Below are 22,053 nucleotides of genomic sequence, written 5' to 3' on the forward strand. Positions count from 1 at the left end.
GGAGACAAGTTGGAAGACAGAGAATAAGGAAAACAGGTGAGGGTGTGAGGAAGGGAATGGTTACAGGCAGACAAATTAGAGACAGGGCTGAACCAGCCCAGGGAGGGGAGCTACCGTTCTAGCAGCGAGGGCTAGCACGGGAAGACAGGCAGTAAGGGGGCCACGGTGCACCTCACAGCGGGGAGGGAGCGTCAGGAAGAGACTGAAAGAGAAAGAGACATGTGGGGGTAACTCACTGAACAGAAAAGGGGCTGAAAGGCAGAAAATGGTTGGCAGCGAGACAGGAACAGGCCTCAGCAGTCATGGAGCAGGTCGAGGAATCAAGGTGGCACCGTAAGCAGCCACTTTGGAGGGTCCCAAAACAAAGGGAGACCTCAGAGTGCAGGAGCGCACCCACGTGGGATACACATAGTTGGCGGCCATGTTGGGTGCGCTCTGCTCAAAGGGAAAACCTAGAGCGCAGGGGCCCAACCTCATGGTGAGAACGACGACCTCTGCCATTTTGGACGACCCCCTAACAAAGGGAAACCCCGGAGTGCAGGGGGGTGTCCACCAGGTAAGTATGGGTGATCCTGCAGGAACGGGAGGTCAGATACCCACCACAAGGTTAGGCACCTGAAAGGCAAGGGGACGTAAGTGCCCAGTGAAAAGAGGCAGGGTCTTTGCCCCCCTGAGAAGCCTGAAGGCTGACATAACCTACCTGTAGGATACGCACCCGAGGGAGAAGGACAGATTTCTGGTGAGCAAGGACTGGGTGGGACAGATGAACCATTCACGTTACGGGACGAGGGCTAGGAAAGTAGCCATACTGATCAGCAAGAGGATGAGATTCACGGAGACTAGGATGGTTACGGGCCCAGGGGGATGGTACGTCATGATCAGCAGTGTCCTGGAAGGGGCACCGGTAGTCCTGGTAAATGCGTATGCGCCCAACTAGGACGACACAGAATTTATGAAAAAGACCATGGCGGAAATCCCCGACATTGACACATACCGACTGATTATGGGGGGGGGGGGGGGGCAACATTAACAGCGTACAGGACCCACTGACCAACCGATTAAACCCCAGAACGGGAAAAGTGCAGGCATGGCTAAGACACTGGGAACATTTATGGAGCAGATGGGGGTGGTGGACTCATGGAGATTCTACAACCGAGAGAAAAGGAATTCTCGTTCTTCTCACAAGTGCACAAAATATATTCCTGAATCGACTTTGCAGTGGGGAAATCGGCGCTTCCAGGAATCATAGGGGCGGAATACTCCACAGTAGTCATCTCCGACCGCGTTCCACACTACTTGGATTTGAGGTTGGAGACGGGCCGTGCCCAGCGCCCCACAAGGAGGCTGGGCACGGACCTCCTGGCCGACAAGGCCTTCTGCCGGAAAGCATCACAGGCCAGAGGCGACTACGTAAGTAACAATCGGAACGTGGAGGTCTCACCCGCTAGGTTCTGGGAGGCACTGAAGGCTGTGATCAGAGGGCAAATTATCGCCTACAAGGTGTGTAGAGATAGGGAGGAGAGGGTGGCTAGGCAACAACTTATCGACTCCATCCTGAAGGTCGACAGAAGATACTCCAAGGCCCCGCCCGTAGAGCTGCTGGCGGAGAGGAAAAAGCTGCAAATGGACTCAAACCTGCTATCCACAAGGAAAGCAGTATACCAACTCCGCCAGACACGGGAGACCTTTTACGAACACAGAGAAAAGGCTGGCCGCCTACTGACTCACCAGCTGAGAAAGCAGACAGCCACGAGGGAAACAACACATGTAAAAGACAGCAGAGCAAACTGGTAGTGGAACAAAAAGAGGTTAACCGAGCATTCAAGACCATCTACTGAAGGCTGTACACCTCCGTGCCCCCCAACGGGGGAGGGGAGGGGGGGGGGGTGGGCCTTCGACAGAGTTGAATGCAAATAGCTCCTTGAGGTACTGGAATGGTTTGGGCTCGGAGCAGGATTCACCGCCTGGGCGAGACTCCTGTACAACGCTCCCAAGACGAGCGTTCAAACTAACACCACCAGCTCTGGATACTTCCAGCTGCAAAGAGGGATAAGGCAGAGATGCCTGTTGTCCCCGCTCCTGTTTGCATTAGCAATCAAACCCCTGGCGATTGCCTTACGTGACGCGAAAGGCTGTAAGGGCATGCAAAGAGGAGAAAGGGAGAGTTTTGCTCAGTGCAGATGACTTGCTGCTGTACGTCTCAAAGCCACAAGAACGACGGAAAGCAATCGTGCGGATCCTGAAATATTTCGGAACCTTCTCATGTTACAAACGCAACCTGGGCAAAAGCGAGGCATTCCCAGTGAACCCAAATGGGGAGGACAGAGCTGGCGGGGCTCCCATTTCAAATAGCCCAAAATAGATTCTGTCACCTAAGGATCCAAATAGCCAGAGACTGGACACAGATCCACAGGTGGAACCTGACCAGTCTGGTAGAGGAAGTCAAAAAGGATCTCCAGAGGTGGGAAGCACTCGCACTCTCCCTGGCAGAGAAAGTGCAGACGATCAAAATTAATGTGCTGCCGAAGTTCCTCTTCCTGTTTAGGTCCATACCGATCTTCATCTCCAAGGCCCTCTTCCAAAATGTAGACAGCTTAATTATGGCATTTGTGCTGGGGGACAAGAACCCAAGAGTCCCCACATCAACACTGCAAAGGACGTAGATCAAGGGAGGCCTGGCACTGCCAAACGTACAATACTACCACTGGGCTGCAACAGCAGAAAGAGTGAGGGGTGGGTGCACGAACCCAACTTGGAGTGGATGCAGAAGGAGGAGGCCTCCTGCAAGGGAACGACCCTCCAGGCCTGAGCCATAGCTGCACTCCCATCCCCCTCAACGAATTACACATTAGCCCAGTGGTACCAGTCACACTGAAAACGTGGGGCCAACGAAGACGGCACTTCGGACTAACTAAGATGTCCCCCATGGCCACCTTCTGCGGTAACCACAGATTCCTGCCAGTCATGCTGGACGCAACCTTTAAAAAATGGAGAGAGGACGAGGGAACGCCGACAGTCAGTGACGTCTACACAGGAAACAGACTAGCGACGCTGAACGAACTGACGGAGGAATGGGAGTTGCCGACAGGACAGGAAATGAGATATCTGCAAATAAAACACTTCCTCCGCAAAGGTACAGTAGGGTACCCCTGGGTCCAAGACCACACTATTAGAGGACCTGATGAACATGGACAGTAAGGAGGGGACACTCTTGTGGGAAAATATACAGACAGCTACTGGACAGAGCTCAAACATTGGACGGGACCAGACGGAAGTAGGAGGACGAACTGGGGACAGGGGTAGGATGGGGACTCTGGAGCGAAGCAATAAGCAGGGTGAACTCGACCTCTTCCTGCGCAAGGCTCAGCCTAATGCAGCTCAAAGTGATGCACAGAGCGCACCTGACCAGAACCCGAATGAGCAGGTTCTTCCCGGAGGTGGAGGACAAATGTGAATGGTGCCAGCAGGGCCCGGCCAAACCACACCCACATGTTCTGGGCTTGCCCCAAGCTTTCTGGGTTCTGGACAGCCTTCTCTGAGGCGATGTCCAAGGTTGTGAGGGTGAAGCCATGCCCAAATGTGGCAATCTTCGGGGTATCGGAGCAGCCAGAGTTACACATGGGGAAGGGGGCCAATGCCCTAACTTTCACCTCCCTAACTGCACGCCAGAGAATCCTGCTCGGCTGCAAATCAGCAGCACCAGCCTCAGCTGCAGACTGGCTCGCTGACCTCTCGGAATTTCTACAGCTGGAGAAGATCAAATTCGCCATCCGAGGGTCGGAGGAAGGCTTTCTTCTGGCATGGGGGCAATTAGTCGGCCTGTTCCAAAACCAGTCGAATGGGAAACGGGAAGAAGTAAAAAGGGAACAAAAAGGACAAGGAAGAACGTCAAGGACGCACAATCCCGGGGGGCGCGGAGAACCTGAGAGTGACAAAGTGAGAAAACACTACAGGTGGGGGAGGCGGGGGGATAGGAGAAAGGCAACACCCCCCCCCCCCCCATCCACAAAAAGTGGAAGACAACGGAGGGAGGAAAGAAAAGGGGAGTGAGGAAAGAAAAAGAGAGGGAGGAAAGGGCAGGGGTAACAAGGTGAAAGGGGAGCACCCCCCCCGGATCGACCAGGGAGGACATAAGCGGGGTAGGCGGACGAGAAGGGCTGGGGGGGGGGGGGGAGGCTGGGGCAGGGGAGAGGCACTGGGGAGCGGGGCAGGGGGTAGAGGGGCTGGGGGGTGGGGCGGGGGAGAGGGGCTGGGGGATGGGGAGGGGGAGCGGGGCTGGGGGGGCTGGGGCAGGGGAGAGGCGCTGGGGGGCGGGGCAGGGGGTAGAGGGGCTGGGGGGTGTGGCGGGGGAGAGGGGCTGGGGGCAGGGTGGGGGAGAGGGGCTGGGGCAGGGGAGAGGCGCTGGGGGGCGGGGCAGGGGGAAGAGGGGCTGGAGGGTGGGGCAGAGGAGAGGGGCTAGGGTGGGACACTCTGAACTAGATGGCAACAGTATGTAAATAAGGAAAAGTAAGACAAAGCTTTTTATACATTGTACAATAAATGTAAATGAACAGCAGATGTACATAACTTTGAAAATGGCAATAAGACGATTTTTAAAAAAACGATTGGTACCGGCACAAGCTCTGTGGAGTCATGTTATAATGCTGGCTCCAAACTGCTCTCTCACATTTTAATGCTCACCATACCACGACTTGAACTACATTGCATTTTCTTCTAATCTTATCAACCTCGAAGGTGCCCTTTTTATATCGAGATTTATTACATATAAAGGAGCCATTCAACCCACAAGGTGTTGAAGTAGCATAACTGCCTCCTCCCACCTTTCTTTATTATTTTTTATCTGTTCATGAGATGTGGGCGTCACTGGCTGGGCCAGCATTTATTGCCCATCCCTAATGGCCCTTCATGAAGGTGGCGATGAGCATCCCTCTTGAGTACTGCAGCCCACACGGTGTACGTCCACCTACAGTTTTGGCAGGAAGGGAGTTCCAGGATTTTGACCTGTCAAATGTCATATAATTCACACTGCCAGTAAAGGCCCAGTGCGACAGTGGAGGGCTGAGCCTACGGCACAGCTGTTAGAAACGACCTTTGACACGTTGTCTGGTGGTCAAGCCTGACGTCTAACACCTCACACCCCTCACCTGCTGCAGGAAGGTGTTCACACTCCGCTCACGGTCAGAGTGGACATCTCATATCAAATTTTGCATCAAAGCAAAGCTCACGTCAATTCTGCACGAGATAAAAATGTCGGGAAGCACCTCTTCACACAAAGGGGGCAGTGGAAATCTGGACCCCCCCCCCCAAAAAAAATCTGTTGAGGGTGGGGTCAATTAACATTTCAAAACTGAGAATAAATTTTTATTCGACAAGGAAAACAAAGGTTTTGGAACGGAGTTCACTTATAAAGCAGCCATGAGCTAACTGAATAGCAAAACAGGCTGGAGGGGCAGAATGGCCTCTTCCCCATTCCTGTATTGCTGATGTCCAGACAGACAAAGAGACAGACACGTGGACAAAGGGACCACCACAGACAAACATGGAATTCTAATTAACCACTGATACCTGAAGATACTCCATGAAACACACCTTCTTTAGTCCTGGAACCTGGAAATAAATACAGGGTGGGGGGGGAGAAAACAATGTTAATAAAGTTCATGTTTTGGAACCATGTCACAAATCAAACAGGCAACTTCCCTTTCGCAATCCAGGAGGGACCTGGTCAATTAAAGCAATTAAGAGTTGGGAAATCGAAGGAAGTAAACCAATCGAAAAAGGTATTGGCACAAAGGTGTTGGCCAGCATCCTGGAGGGGAGAATAAGCAAGAGGAGCTCTCTCATTTACCCTGCAATTCAGGAAAGGGTTAAACACGCCATTGTTGCCCTGACTCAGAACTTCCCACACTCCCAGCAATAATCTTCTCTCCAGACCCCCCCCCCCCCCCCCCCCCCGAATAACCCCAGGATAATTGGCAACCTACAAACATGTCAAAATGCACACAGATTCCCAGCTCAGAAATTAAATGTGCACAAGGGAAGGAAAACTTTGGCATCCGAATTCAGGATTTCTTGAAAAATTTCAAGATGCAAAATGCAAATTGACTGCATCCTGCATGGAGGTTTATGGAATAACAGCTCCTTGTGACGGATCAACGTGCACAATGAACCTCACACAATTCCACATCTCCTTAACGTGAAAATATGTTCGCAAATCAAGCTCAATGACCTTGAGACTCACCTCCCCAACCCCCCCCCCCCCCCTCCCCTCGCCCAGTGTCACCTCTACAAGACAACAAATCAAATGCCACGTCCCTCTGATTGCATCGCCCCAAGAGTTTGCACTTACAAATCCCAGCTCTCCAGTGGGTCACTCTTTCACATTGAAAAAAAATAAGATTCTCTCTCTCCTCTCCCAGGCTCCACACACTTGATGATCCCTTCGCAGTCATCCCTACACCGTCTGTAACTTAAACATTCCTTCTGCACACACACACACACACACACACATTCCAAACCATCACCCCCACTGTCCTAAGGGGGTGCACTGGTCCCCTGGGGTTAAGTTTCACCAGATCCTTCAGTTTCTGCAAACATTCCTGCGGGATTGACTCCCCTGCTTCCTGGACAAGGTCCAGGGATGGCGAATGGATGGACGACTCTTCCCGTACCGAACATGGCAACTGTGTGTGTGTGTTTTTTTACTAACAAGAAAGGAACGGCCATAGAGAGAAGCGGTGATGATTCCACGCACCCACATAGAGCACTCCGTCCTTTGTCTTTCCCGCTGCTTCCGCCACTCCCTGCTTGGTTTTCTCGGCAGCTGCCACTACCCCATCCTTGGCTTTGGACAGACCCTTCATGAAGACATCCATGGTTGCTCTTTGGTCACTGAATGGGAGAGGGAGACAGAGAGAGGGGGGGGGAAAGAGGGAACAGACAGTAAAGTAGCCTTCCACCACACACACACACCGAAGCCTCAAATGCAACAAAATACACATACACACAAGTTTACCGTTTGTTTTATTCGCTGGGAAGGAATAATTCTTCAGTCTTTCAGCACATCACGGCTGTACCGAGCTTTGCTTTCGAAGGTTGAGCTAAATGCTGAAAGTATTGCAGGCTCCCCCAGCCCTTTCTCCTTGAACAGATTGCTATGACTCCGGCTGAGATGCTGCGTCCCTATTTTCGGGGGGAGGGGAGGGGGCAGACGTGCCTCCTGATTTGTTGGTGTGAAAGACTTTCATCTCTCTCGGCTTCACAAACCCCCCGTGGGAGAATCAGCTTCTCTCCCTCTCTCTCCTCGTCTCCCAACATTGATATAAAATACATCATTCTCAATCAACACCTCTGAGCTGTGGAGGAAAACGCTTCATAATCTTGGATCATCAGCAACCTGACATGTTTTGCTCATGGCAGGGTGTGCTCATCCATCACACATGGAAGATTCTAGCTGGACAGCATTTTAAACCTTCCACATCAAGAAATGAACAGCAATACAGACCTTCATACAGTTGATCACATTTCCTCCTTGTAGTATTCAATGGGTTTGCTATTTAATGTACGCTAAATATTATTGAGGATCCTTCCCCTCCGTCGCTGTGAAGCATCTTGAGGATTTAATTTGGCCCTCTCATAATAATGAACAAGTGTGAAATGAAAATGGACATTTCTCTCCGGTTCGAATGACTTGTTGGCTTTTTTGTGTGTGGTACTCCTCATAACAGGATACCATGTGCGGTCGACATTGAAGAAAAATTGCTTTTTGATAATTGTATTCTGTTCCAGCCATATTTTGATGGTAATTTTACTATTTTTTTAAAAATCTGTTGTGTGTGATATCGCAAGCAGCAGCCTCACAGTAACAGGCGGGCGGGTTTTGCCATCTGGGCAAAGTGTAAATGCTAAATAGAGCAGAAAGAAATAGTTGCTAGTCAAATTGAATTTGTTTTTCATTCCGTGTAATGACAAGCAAAAGTCTATGTAAAGCGAGGCACTGATTGTATTGCACAGATATAACCATTCTTTATAGCGAGGTCTGTGAAGGATCATATAATTTTATCACATTTGCTGAGGGACTTGTCTCCACTTTGAGTTTTTATGAGCATTGCATGCTGAGCTGTTCATGTAAGAGGGGACTGGGAGATGAGACATTGGCTGCGATTTAACCACCGTGTTATATCCGACGTGGATCTGGGCACGCCAGTTAAACAGCAGGAAAGGTCAAAATCAAGATTCTACCTGGCTCTAATCGGCCCGCTCCCGATGGCGAGTACTGGATCGCACCCAAACATGGCGAGCATATCATTAACCCAAAGTTGCATTAATTTCAATCTCATTAGCGAGATTGACGTAGAATGTAACAGCCTCCCGGGAATTAACCGGCTCCCCAGCGAGAAATCACAGTAGCGTCATTTAGTACTTTTTTCTAAAAACGTCAAGCTGGCTTTCCATTTTCAAGCATGCACCTCAAGGGCATTGCAGCTGCTGTCCCAATGCTTGGGGGGGGGGGGGACCCCTCAGGAGGGTCGGGTTTGGTCGGGGTCTGAGGTGTTCCAGGTCGGGGGTTGCCACAAGGCTGAGAGGGTGGAAGTGAGGGGCCTTTTGCCTGTGAGGCCACCAAGCCATGTTTAAATACCCATAACAGGGGCAACTACGGCTGCTGCCTGTCTGGTCCTACCGAAAACATCCAGGGCAGAGCCCTGACGGTCACTTCAGTTCCCTTTGACTGTGAGCAGCCTCTAGCTTCACAGCTGCAGCCTATTGCTGATAAGAAATTGGCCTTGTTAATTGTGAGAGCACTTTCCAGCTGCAGGTTGTGTTTGTGCCTGCTGGTGGCTGCAACTGCCTGGAGGCTGCTGTCGCTGAGACTTTGTTTGCTGCTTCCAGCTGCCTTTTTCTGCTTGCCTGCCCCATCTTCCCCTTGGGTTTACTTATTCCTTTCTGGATGAAGGGATGGAAGAAAGAAGGTAGTTGCATTTCAATCTTTTACCTGGAGTCCGGTGCGGGGAGGATTTTGGCGGGTCTGCTACCGGGCTGAGGCTGCAGGAGGGCCTGCTCGAGCATCCTGTGGATGTTTTTAAAAGGATGTTTTTTGTGTTGACTGTGCATTCTGTTCTGGACTTGTGGGTCACCTGTTTAGGCTCACTGTGTTTCTATGACCTGGTCCTCTGACAGGATGGTGATGGAAGATCAGGTGCTGATACTGCAGGAGAGAAGGGGGGGGGGGGGGGTGGCCTTGCTCGACAGCACAACCCGAAGGTTTCACCAGGGCACTTTCATGGACTATCGGTGACATTTTATATTCAGCATCTTCTGCCCCCGTTATGGGAGCCGTGTGGGTTGCTGGTTTTCCTTGGTAAACTTTGCACTGTGTTTAGTCTATGTTTATCGGGAGTGGGGGGCAATTGTATGATGGATACCATGTACCTGCAGATTATCCTTTTGCTAGTTGCAGCACCTCCTGCCTCTGTGGCCTGGGAGTCACCTGACAATGCTGCCAGTGCTGGAGAGGGGGAAGTAGTTTTCACTTTCTCTCCTTCCTCCGGTATGCTCCAGGTCGGCGAGACCTTCTGGTGGTTGGCTTACCAAACAGCTTTCCACTGATACGGGTCCACTGGAGGGGCTGCGGAGGGGCGGGGGAGTCATCTTTGCACCATTAACATTGTATTGCTCATTTGCCCGGTTGTTGTGTGCTTGTCTGCTGCGGCCCCTCTCACTTCTACGGCCTGGACCCCATCAAATTGCCAGTGCCTGAGCAGGGGGGAGGGGGTGTTCTCTCTCCTTTTTCCACTGTGCCCAGTGTTAGTGTCCTTTTCCGGTGGTTAATGTCCCTTCTTAGCACCTTTCCACCAATGTGGGTCTGCTGATGGGCCCGCCGGGGATGGGGGGGGGGGGGGGGTGGAACGTGTGCTGACTCGGCAGCTGGGGGTATTGTATTCTTTTGTTCTTTTTCTCAATTTTGTCTTTGGTGTGCAGCTGGTGTCCTCGTTGTATTCCTACCTGTTTGGTGTTTTCTTTCAGTGTAAAATGTTGTGCATTTGGTTTTATTAACAATGTGTTGGACCTGTTCTGGACTAAACTGTGACTCTCTTAAGGGGCTGTGGAATGTTTTCTCTCTCTCTCCTCCGTGTTGGAGGAGCCATTTTTGATGGGTTGGGTTGGTGTGCCTTCCCACCGGCGGGGAGGGGGGGAGGGGTGCTGTGTTCGGCGTGTTCTGGGTACCAAGGGATTGGTGTCCTCACCGCCTCTTGTCTTTTGTATTTTGAAACTGTCGATACACTAAAATATTTGCAGGTTGTGTTGTGTTTGCTGCTTGCCCCTGCTGGTGGCTGCCGATGCCTGGGGGCTGCTCTTGCTGTGTCCTTCCTTTTCTGTAGCCGGAAGGAAGGACAATTTTCTCTAAGGTACCTTGGTCCTGAAACACCGGGCTCAGGGGGACGCATGGGTCCAGAAGGTAATCTGGTTTGAAGCAAGAAGACGTTGCGAGACCTGGTGCGCGACATTGATCCAAATGGGCCACCTGATGGGGTGTTGATGAAATGCTTTTGCAGATTGCTGATGCTTTTGTTGCTGGTCTGATGAGTGCTGCATGTAACTGGCACGTCACCGCGGGCTGAATATGTTGGAAGTCAAAGATGTTTAACTGCACTTTGAGCACCAGTGGAATATATGGATGCCAGGATTTGGTTCCGGTCAGATTGGGCCGTGTGGGAGGGGCCTGCACAGCTGCAGCTCCTGGACGGAGAATGGCATTGATACGTGGAACAAGTCACACATTGATGGACGGATCAATTTCTATGACAAAATTCTGGATATGCTAAAACATACCGTGTCTTTGGCTTTTTTTGTGATAATGGGTTGCTATAGCTTTGCATTGGTACCAGTATGGAATGGTGATGTTCTCTTGTTGCTTAATGGTTGGTGTGATATGGGGAATGTTATGGAGTTGATTTTCAAATCTTTGTTACTGTTGACCATTAAATAAACAAAATATTCTCAAGTAGCTTCTCGTGGGTACAAGCGCCATGTCCCAGGCAATGATTATTGCATTGCATTTCAATCTAACTTCGGAGCCTGCACACTTAGAAGTGTCAGCACCATAGAGGCAGCAGCCAACAATCAAACACTCAAGAGGTGGGCTTCAGCACTGCGTATATCCTCATGACCAAAGGGTAAGTGTGTGGATCAGGAGAGGTCATCTGAGCACGGTCTCTCTAATGTTCCTGACAGGGATCTGCGGTGTGGGGCTACCTGCTGTGGCCAGTGGTGAGTGTGCAGAGCGAGGGTTTTCAGCACAACTGGATGGCACTCTGAGAGAAGGTAAGGGTGGGGGAGGCTTGGGGGATTTGAGGGTTCTGGGGTGGAAGCCCTAACTTATTGTCGGTCTATCTCCTTCCCCAATTCCTTACAGAGAACAAAATAGATGGTGGTGTCTCTGGCTCCCACGGAGAGACTGCCCTTGTGGTGCTGGTGGCAGCCCAGGTGGCCAGGAAAAGGCAGCAGTGTCGATGCTGGCTGGAGGCAGCACCCCATGTGCAGGGGGTCGCTGCACACCCTGAAGACCCGGCCATCCATCAGGCCGAGGAAGCACCCAGAGGGGGCGTCAATGATGGCCCCAGTTGTACAGGCATTATTGGTCTTTCGCCAAAGTGAGGAGCAGATCGGTGCGCTGCCATTCTTGTGCATTGACTGGGAGTGAGTGGTGAGGGAGCCACTTAAAAGCAGCTCCCTCTTGTTAGCAGTGAGACGCTGAGATGTGGGTTTGGCGAATCAGACAGTGAGAAAACCAATAATGGCAAGAAGCTGGTGGGGGCCCATTTCTGGCAGTAAGTGCCGTTAAATACGGGCAGTGATCACACCACTGCGGCCATCGAGAAATACCCCGCCAATCGCACCCAAAATGACACTTCGGAATATTTTCATTAAATCGTGCCTAACAACAATAGCAAATTCTCTCAACAATCTTGTATGAATGAATGTAATGAAGGGCTCTTTTTTCCCTTTCAACGCAATTAGTGATTTTCTTTTCCTTCTTTGTCAGTATAAGGTAACCATTGCACTGTTGTTGCCAATCGGCACCGGAGTAATGTTGCCAATTAATAATGATGCTCTTTAGAGTCGCCACGTATCAAATGATACCACCACAAGGCTTTACCGGATATCGATCAAAGGACCACACAACCAGTTAGTCAGTTCAAGTATAAAGATGGTTTATTTACACACAAGGATTACTTCGACATGCAACACAAAACACTACAAGTTAAACTACACCTAACAACTACAATAACCTATACTTAACTTCAGGGCAACCGGCTCTATGCAGATGGACAAAACCTTTGTCTGGATCTTGCGTGGCTGGGTGGAAAAAGTGGCTCTGTTTCTGCTGGGCTCATCCATCTGGTAGCGATCGTTGGTCTTGAACTTGTCTGTCTAGTCGTTATGCTGCACTTGGGTTGGCATAGGTCGGATCCAAGAGAGACCAAGCACATGGCTGTGTCTCTTCTTATCCCTCTGGGATTTCACACTCTTTGGGGCGGTCCTTAACTTGGACCCAATAATTCAACAGGCTTCGATCACTGCCTTTGATTTTGGCCAATAAAAGGGCGGGTGCCTTGATGGCTGGGCGTGTCCTTAGCGGCCATTGACCTTGGCTGTTTGGGCTCCCTGAGTAAAGGGGAGTGGCGCTGATCAGTCTGTGGCTGTATCGGTTTCCTGAGTGCAGTCCTATTATTCTGGGGAAATGGGCCATTAGAATGCAAACGAGCGGGGGTTTCGATCGCGTCTAGCTATCTGGGTTGCAAACACACACACAAGCTCTGAGTCTGTCTGAGTCCTGGGTTGGCCATAATTCCCATGGTCCTTTGCAGGTGGCCATCTGAGATGGCTACACTGTACCTCGGAACACTGTCCCACTTTGGACTTCCAGTCTCAATATCGTGAGCTCCCAACGTCACATATAGAATATCAACTAAAATATGCTGGGTCAGTGCAAACTCATTTCATGTGGACCTTTAACGGCAGCTGTGAGAACATCCTTCATTCTGGACAGGTTTTACCCTAAATTTCATAGCTGGGGTTTTTATAGATTTTGTGGAAGAGGTACGGAACACAGAGGTTGGAAGCTGTGACACCACTCAGTCGTGCGATCTGTGTAAACACTTTAAAAAATAAAATCCATTCACTTCCTCTTTATCCGGAAAGAAGATTTTGAAACCTTTTTAACACAAGAATCAGAGTAGGCCATTCAGCCCTTTCCAGCAGGTCCTCCCCAATCAATTTGAAATTGGCTGATTTGTGTGCTAACTCCATCGGCTTTTTAAGAGAGAGAGAGTTCCAGATTTCCTTATTGAGGACGTTAATTAATAGATATGCAGCCAACCGTATGGATAACGCAAAGTAGTTTTAAAGGCCTCAGTGAGTTGCAATGGTAATATCTGGACTTTTCAAAGCTTATTCTTTTTAAACTTTGCTTCAGAGCTTTCGCATGCAGATATTTCTGAGATTGAACTTGAAGAAGTTGTGCATGTATCAATGTAGAGGCACCAAATGAGGCAAATCATAGACTAAAATGGCCACCTACAAAGGATAATGGGAATTATGGTCAGGTTGGGAAACAGACAGTACACAGCCGCTGTGTATTGTGCAAAGGGAAACCAAACTAAAAGAAACTCACACCTGCTGAAGGTCAATCAGCGATATCCCCAAGATAATGGGACACAGATCAAAATGTAGTAACAGTGGCAGACTCTGGGGCGCCTATTTACCCTCTTTGGAAGTGCATACATGCCTTGGACAATAGCAGCTAGGACCCGCCCAAGCCAGCAAGGTACCCGCCCCTAATCGGCCAGAGTCGATTAGGGTGATCGAAACCCTATCAATCCATGTTATCCCGAGTAGGGACCGCCCAAAAGGGCGCGAAAGATCAGGGGATAAGAAGAACTGCGCAACCAGTATTCTCTTTTGGGACCGGCCTCTACCCCTACCAACTGCTGCATATCGACCAGCCAAGTTCAAGGACCCGCGATCGCTACCTGAAGGACGAGCCGCAACTGAGACGAACCTGAAGAGTTCCAGCCGACACCCGTGTGGATCCAGACAAAGGCCTTGTCTGCCCTGCACAGAGCCAGTCACGTAGAAGTTAAGTAAAGGTCATTTTAGTTGTTAGGTGTTGTTTAATAAGTGGCCGCCTGTAGATTATTACGCATAGCACCAAGCCTGTGTCTAATAATAAATTATAATTGGACGAACATACTGGTTGTGTGGTCATTTGTCCAATACTCAAAACGTACTCGGGCCTTGTGGCTCAGGTAAAAGAGCAACAATAGGGAGCCACATGATCACAAACTCCCAGCGGAGTATGAAAGTATGCAGTGTATCCAGATGAAACCAAGTACATCACAGACACGGCACCCTGATACAACCAGAGCCACAAGCGCAAAGAACAATTATTTATTGACGAAAATAAATGAAGAAATTTCACACCTAACACAAGGTAGCAATAACCCTTGTGAACCCATTTGTGGCTGTGGTGTTTTAAAAATTGTTCATGAGTGGCAAGGCATGTTGTGCCCCCCTCCCCCTCCCCCACCTTGCTGGGCTGGAGACAGGCTGCAGGTGCCTTATTCCCCTTTTCTTTGGTTACCTGTGGCCATGGAGGCCCCAATGTGGTGGAGGGTCTCCTGCACACTAACAGGAGGCTCATCTGTCGCTGTGGCACTCAGGCCTTTGTGTCAATGGCAGAGAGCTGGATAGATGCTATCCTCATAAGAGGTGTCCTGAGAGGCCATTCCCTGCCCCCCCACTCCCCCACGCCACCCACTGCATCAGCTGTCCATCCATCACTCTGAGGACCGTTCAGCCCTCCCTGCTTTCCTGAGAGGGACCAGCACCTGGAAATGACTCTGGGTTCTATGTTTCCCTCTCACACTATTTCTGGGGTCCCTGAGTTCAGAGACAACGCAATGGAGTGCAGGGCAGAATGCGTAGCCAGTCTCCCATTAGTGTGCTGCTGTGTTCGGATCTCCACGCTAGGCGCCAGCCTCTGAATGGAGGAAGACATGCATTCTGCAGTGCGTGTGATCGCAGTGCACATTGCCTGCATGGACTCCTCCACTGTCCTTGCCAGTGCATGCAACCCTTCTGGAATCTCTGCTACATCTCCGCGCACCTTGCTCTAAATCCAGCATCTGTTGTCTGACAGACAATTCCAGAGGCCTGGGGCTCAGCATCTAGGCCTCCTCAGGCACTCCTCCTCCGACCACTCTATCTCTGACAGCTGGTCCTGCGACTGTGGCATATGTTACGTTACCCTGGGCTGGTGTGGGTCAATTCCAGCCCCACTTGATCCGGAGTCGCAACGTGGTTGAAATGAACTTTTATTTTAAAATACCCGAGGTCTTCAGTTGCCCAATAACTACAGTCACCTGGTTTGTACATTGAGACACAATTAACTTTTTATTATTACCAGCAACTATAATTAAATAGTTAACAAATACAACTGGTTAATTACTATGTAATCTCGAACACCCACCCTTTTAACTCGCCCCACCCACACACACACACAGACAGACAAACACAGAGAGGAAAAAGGGGTGTAAAATAATGACCGAAAGTAAAAGGATAAGAGTCTTTGTTTTCAATGGACGTATTCCAGTTCGATTCTTCTTCATTCTAGGCTTTCAGGTAGACGGTATCTTTTCTTTCAGCTTGTAATGGTTTTCACTGTAGACTTACAGAAATAGCAGCAGCCATCATTCGAGAGTGGGGGAGGGAGGGGGCTTCTTCTATCAGGGTCTAGAAACCTCTGCCTTCGGACGGTAGGCAGCAGAGCAGAGAGAGAAAGAGGTCTGCTTCACCTTGAGGGCCCAGTGGCTTCTCCTGGGTTCTCTTTGAAAACCCCACCTGACAGGAACCGATCGGTGTCGGTTGCCGGGTAGAAGACTGTCCCTGGTCAACCCATTGGCCACCAACCAACCAATTAAAACAAACTCCTCCAATCTCTTGGGTGCCATAAAGTCTGGGTACACTTATAACACAGTGTACTATTTTGACACTTTGAGTTCCTTACTTTGCTCGACTTAACGGTATGTCTCCATTAATGATCCATGGACCAAAAACAATAAAGACCAAATAAAAGAAATAGGAACTAAGGCAATTAACAGGAAGGGCCCTTACATGCTTTTTCACAGGTGTGTGGATCCCTTAGGGCTGAGGTGCATGTAACTGCACTGGTGCTAGGTGCAGAGCAACAACATCCACTGAGGCTCCATCCTCCTCCTCACAGGCTAATGTTGGTCCCGTGGGGCTAATGGCTGCCCGTGTTTACCTTGTGGAGGAGTCAAAATGAGAATGAGGGACGTCACCGTCATTTGAGGTGAGTTCAGAGGGAGACACGCTTCCTAAAAACACACATTCTTAATCTTGGGTAATTAGTGTTTGAACCTTAAACCCTGCAACATTTCTCTGTGAATTCTGAAACCTCCAAATTCAAAACCGTCAATGCTACCTCCCCAGCTACCTTCCCCATTTCCAACCCCACCCCACCACGTACCTTCATTACTGTCGATGGGAGAGTGCTTTGCACCCTTGTAATCTCACCACCTGTCTCTAACTTCACCCCACCCAATAGGGCGACTCTATTGATTGGCAGACATCCTCCTCGAAAGGGGTGAAAATTGTCTGGAGTCCTGGCCCTTTCTTGACAATGATGTGCCTTCTCCTGCAAATAATAAGGAACATTGTAACAAATTTGCTTGGCTACGATCATGTGCGTGGCCACCATATCCTTTGTTGGTGTGCAGCATTTCCCAATGCTCCTTGCAGGTGTTGCAGTTCATAACGCTGCCCCCCCCCCCCCTCCCCGCCATGCCACCCTCCCCACACCAAATCCTCCAATGTCATACCGTGTAGTGTGCCTGCTTCATGATGCCTTGTGTACTGGGGCAAGACACTTGGCAATCTCACACTTGATCCATGTCACACCTTTACACCCTTCCATGTAGACCCATCTTCAACATGGCTTCACACCTACCCTGGCAGATCTCAAGAGGCTGTTCGGCCTATTACCCTGTAGATCTTTGCCGATCCCATGGCTGCTGACCTCCATTCTGACCTCCAGACTGCTTTGGTAAAGTTGGGATGTCGCCTCTTCCTGCCTGCAGGCAGAAGGATCTCCTGCTGGTCACGCTCAGGCTGGAGGAGGGATCTCAGGCAATTATCGTAAAAACTGTGGGGCTGTCCTTGTCCTGGGCCCCTCAGCAGCAAGGTGGCTCTATTCTCTTGGCTGTCTGTGCAGAGACAAAATGAGTTCAAGGATAGAATTTGAGTCCTTTCCTCAACACTTGCTATTCACAGGGGGGAAGGGACAAGTGTGTTAAACTGTACTCTCCGACCCGACGAGGGTCTTGAATAATCTTCTGCTAGCAGATAAAGTCAGCAGCGTTTAAAAACAATCTCTTAACCATTTCCAATCTAACCAAGATATTTCAAAGTTTACATCTGCAACCGTGCTCACCAACAATTGATCTACCTCTGCCTTAAAAGACTCTGCTTCCACTGCCTTTTGAAGAAGAGAGTTCTAGAGACTCACAACCCTCTGAGAAAAAACATTCTGATTTGATTTGATTTATTGTCACATGCACCGAAGTACAGTGAAAAGTATTTTTCTGCGGGCGATGGAACGTACACAGTATGTACATAGTAGACAAAAAGAATAATCCACAGAGAACATTGACAAATGGTACATCTGTAGCCATCTGAGATGGCCACTTCCAGAATACAAAATGGATGTTTGCAATGACTATAGGGAAACACGGACAATGCTAAGAAAGCAGGCAGGCACCGAGCCTGGATGCGTATTGAGAAGGCAACTCCCAGATGAGACTGAAACTGTAGGTCAATTAGCATATTGATGGCCCATCTCTGGGAACAAAGGAATGACATTCAAGTAACCGGTACTGAGGCAGACACCCCGGCGCCAGAAAGACACAAACAAAGCAAGGCCAACGGCCACCAAAGACACGCTCAGCCATCAGGGCACCCACCCCTTTATTGGTCGAGATCAATACCAGTGATCAAGATGCAGTCCAATTAATTGGGGCCAAGTTCAAGGCCCGCCCAAAAGTGCACGAAGCCCCCTTCAGGTATAAGAAGAAACCCCCGAGAGAGAATCGCTCTCTTGGACTCGGCTCTCAAAGCGGAGAGACCCGTCCACCAGCTGCACCAGAAGCAGTAAGTCCAAGGTCAACGCTCGCCATCAGACGGACGACCTTAGCTGTTCTCCTGTTGCACCTTCGCACCCAACAACCTCAGATCCGAACAACGGCCATTGTTCCTCTGACTGAGTGGGCACCCGAAGTTAAGTATAGGTGTTAGCGTTAAGAGATTGTTTAGTTTATGGAATTTGTGCATGAGTAGATATTACTGTGTGTGTAAATAAATAGTATTGACTTTGAACTAACTGGTGCATTGGTTCTTTGATCAGTATTCGGGTTTGAACCTTGTGGCGGTACCGAAAGATACCTGGCGACTCTAGAGCAAACATAATTAGAATTAAAGAAGGCGACCATATTGAGCACTGTATTTATAACCAGATAAACAGAGCAACACATCGACAAACAATGATTGGTTACAGAGCGGAACAAGGTGCCAAACGAAGCAAGTGCAGCATAGGGCACCGTGAATAGTGTTCTTACAGGGAATAGATCAGTCCGAGAGAGAGTCGTTGCGGAGTCTAATAGTTGTGGGGAAGAAGCTGTTCCTATGTCTGGATGTGCGGGTCTTCAGACTTCTGTACCTTCAGCCTGATGGAAGGGTCTGGAAGAAGGCAAAGCCTGGGTGGGAGGGGTCTCTGATAATGCTGCCTGCCTTCCTGAGGCAGGAGAGGTGTGTACAGGATCAATGTGGAGGTGGCAAGCTTGAGTGATGCATTGGACTGAGTTCACCACACCATTCCGCTTCATCTCTGTCTTAAATGAGCGACCCCTCATTGTGACCCTACCCCTTCTGTACCTGGATGTCCCACCTTTCAGCCCCAGTTGGGTGCGCTGTCCACAATCCCACTCTGCAGTTGGCCAGATACTTTCTGGGCAGCCATTAATGGGCTGCAAAATGCTTCAACGGGCATTTCTAAGGGCTGGGGGCAGACGGTCGACGATCTACATGCTTCCAGTTTAGACCCCCACCACCCCCTCTCCACCCCATTCCCACCTCTGCTCGGAAGCCTATAGTTCATCTCCCGAAGTTGCTGTCAGTTTTATCAGAGTAATGGCAGTGAACACTGACCATTTTGCCATCATTATCACTGCAAAACTCAACCTCGTAAACAGATTTGAATGATAAAATGCGCATTCAAATATGTTTCATGAATCGTTTCGCAACTAAAACAAAAGATTTGAAAGGTTACCCGAACCCGCATTTTACGGCTGCACTGTATTTTGATCATTCCAAACGGAATAACTGGAATGCATCATTACTAATTCAAGCCACACTATGACTCTGTATCATTTTCTCCAGTAATGCAATGGATCTGTCACACTCACTCACCGCCTGCAGCATTAGAGGCTCAAATCTGTGGTCAGTTTCTTTGGCATTGTCACAGAGATCATTTAATACTTTAGGAGGCACCTCAGAATGCAATAATCCCTTTCATCGGCTGGGGGGAAAATAAAACATTATTACTTTATCAGGATACAAGATATTAGACATCATTGCCAGAAGGTCAAAGTGGCTCTGGCTTATCTATCTTACAATTCATCAGATGCATCACTATGTACGGAATTATTAAAGAGAAGTTCCAAAGGTCTGTGTTAATTGCTTGGACATCAATGGGAATTATGCTTAAAAACATCAAAAGGAATTGTTTCCTTATTCCTCCACTTTCATTTGTCGTGCAAAAGTTGATATTTTATTGAAGACATTAAAGCAGAAAGTGTGAACAAAACATGATCCTTGGAAATCCCGGATGGGTAAATGCAATATTCAGCAAGTCCGCATCACGGTAGCACGTGGGCAGCACGGTTGCATTGTGGATAGCACAATCGCTTCACAGCTCCAGGGTCCCAGGTTCGATTCCGACTTGGGTCACTGTCTGTGCGGAGTCTCCACATCCTCCCCGTGTGTGCGTGGGTTTCCTCCGGGTGCTCCGGTTTCCTCCCACAGTCCAACGATGTGCAGGTTAGGTGAATTGGCCATGATAAATTGCCCTTAGTGTCCAAAATTGCCCTTAGTGTTGGGTGGGGTTTCTGGGTTATGAGGATAGGGTGGAGGTGTTGACCTTGGGTAGGGTGCTCTTTCCAAGATCCGGTGCAGACTTGATGGGCCGAATGGCCTCCTTCTGCACTGTAAATTCTATGATTACTTCAATTGTTTAGGACACAGGTTTAAAAGAATACTGCTTCAGAAATTTAATATTTTTTATGCCTGTATATCTTCTCCCTCTCTCTTGTTCAGCCAACACTCAGACCTTTCAGCTGTTTCTCATAGCTACGTTTACTAGTCCAGTGACAATACCACTACGCCACCACCTCCCCTTCGCTGCACAAAGACTCCAAATGTGGTGGGTAGAGTGGTGCATGGGTACCTTGCAGGTGATGGGCTTGGGGAGCGGGTAGTTGAATTAAGGAACAAGCTCACCTCGAATCTGATAGTCTTATCCCTGTGGGTGGCTGAAATCTTGCATGTGAGTTTGGAGAGAGTGATATGAGTGCACTGGACTGGCATTTCTATCTGGCGCCTGGACCTTCAAACCTGCTCGCTGACGGCAGGCGGGCGAATCAGGTGTCGGCACGCCAGGTGACGTGGAGTGGAATTCGCCCGTGCATATTCAACGAGGTTCCCTGGGCAGAATCTGGATCGGGATCCCACCATTCTGGCCAGTGGGAAAGGGTGCCACTTCAGCGACCCACCACTCCACTTAGCGGGTAGTTTTTAATCCTGTGCTGTTTAGCACACTGGGCTAAATCGCTGGCTCTGAAAGCAGACCAAGGCAGGCCAGCAGCACGGTTCGATTCCCGTAACAGGCGCCTGAATGTGGCGACTAGGGGCTTTTCACAGTAACTTCTTTGAAGCCTACTCGTGACAATAAGCGATTTCCATTTCATTTTCATTTCTGACCGTGAGAAAAGTGGAGGGCTCAAAATCGGGAGAGAATTGGAAAAACGCAATTCTCTCCGATGTGATTGGGTTTTGCAATTTTCACCTTTCCCTCGCCAGTGGAGGAGTGCGAATCACGCCTTGGGAGCCCGGGAACCTCATTTGAATATATTAGCATATCATTATTGAGCACAGGGCAGCACGGTGGCCTAGTGGTTAGCACAACCGCCTCACGGCGCTGAGGTCCCAGGTTCGATCCCGGCTCTGGGTCACTGTCCGTGTGGAGTTTGCACATTCTCCCCGTGTCTGCGTGGGTTTCGCCCCCACAACCCAAAAATGTGCAGAGTAGGTGGATTGGCCACGCTAAATTGCCCCCTTAATTGGAAAAAATAATTGGGTACTCTAAATTTTTATTAAAAAAAAAAAAAAAAATCATTATTGAGCACCATCTGAGGGCGATATCGGGGATGAGAGCTCAGGCAACCAGAGTCTTCACTGCTCAGGTTGCACCAGAGAGGCCGTGGGGAATGCAGATGAGTTCAACTCGGGCCAGGCCGAGCCTGAGGTTGAGTGCCTCAATCTCGGGGGGGGGGGGGGGGGGGGGGGGGGGGGCTGGCGGAGGGGGGGAAGTTTCAGTGGTGAGGTACTCACTCAGAGGGAGGCATGTGGGTGCAGGTGCCAGAGGGGTGGAGGGCTGAGGGTCGGGTTCTTCTCTTTACAGTGCATGGCTCTGGAGAGACAGAGATGTGACGCTGCAAGGGGCCAGGACCAGCGCTTGCAGATGGGGGGGTTGGAGGGTGGCCCATAGCTGTTCCCGGGGCACCACCACAGAGGGAACAGCCCCATTTGTGACAGTTCCGGAAGCGAGTCTTCTGACGTTGGACATCCTATCCACAGATGTCGGAGCCACGAGTGCTGGAGAAGACTGCACCTGTCCTGGGGGATGATGCACCACTTTTACCA

The 22,053-nt window shown here is 49.8% G+C and overlaps 1 protein-coding gene across 5 annotated transcripts in view; it reads right to left on the reverse strand.

Moving 5' to 3' along the window:
- Positions 1-7,306, reverse strand: part of LOC119963509 (alpha-synuclein-like) — a 114,838-nt gene extending 107,532 nt beyond the window's left edge. Inside the window, exons 1-3 of one of the 5 annotated variants that reach the window (XM_038792746.1) lie at positions 7,013-7,306; positions 6,752-6,888; positions 5,590-5,607 (exon numbers count right to left, since the gene is read on the reverse strand). In XM_038792746.1, coding sequence (XP_038648674.1) covers positions 5,590-5,607; positions 6,752-6,872 — 139 coding nt within the window. In that variant the 5' untranslated portion in view covers positions 6,873-6,888; positions 7,013-7,306. Of the gene's footprint in view, positions 1-5,565; positions 5,608-6,346; positions 6,465-6,751; positions 6,889-7,012 lie in introns of those variants that run through there. The other 4 variants (XM_038792742.1, XM_038792744.1, XM_038792747.1 and 1 more) reach the window with 4 other exon arrangements.
- Between the last annotated feature and the right edge of the window lie 14,747 nt (positions 7,307-22,053).

Source organism: Scyliorhinus canicula, chromosome 3, assembly GCF_902713615.1.
Source record: "Scyliorhinus canicula chromosome 3, sScyCan1.1, whole genome shotgun sequence".
In the NCBI taxonomy this organism is placed as follows: Eukaryota; Metazoa; Chordata; class Chondrichthyes; order Carcharhiniformes; family Scyliorhinidae; genus Scyliorhinus; species Scyliorhinus canicula.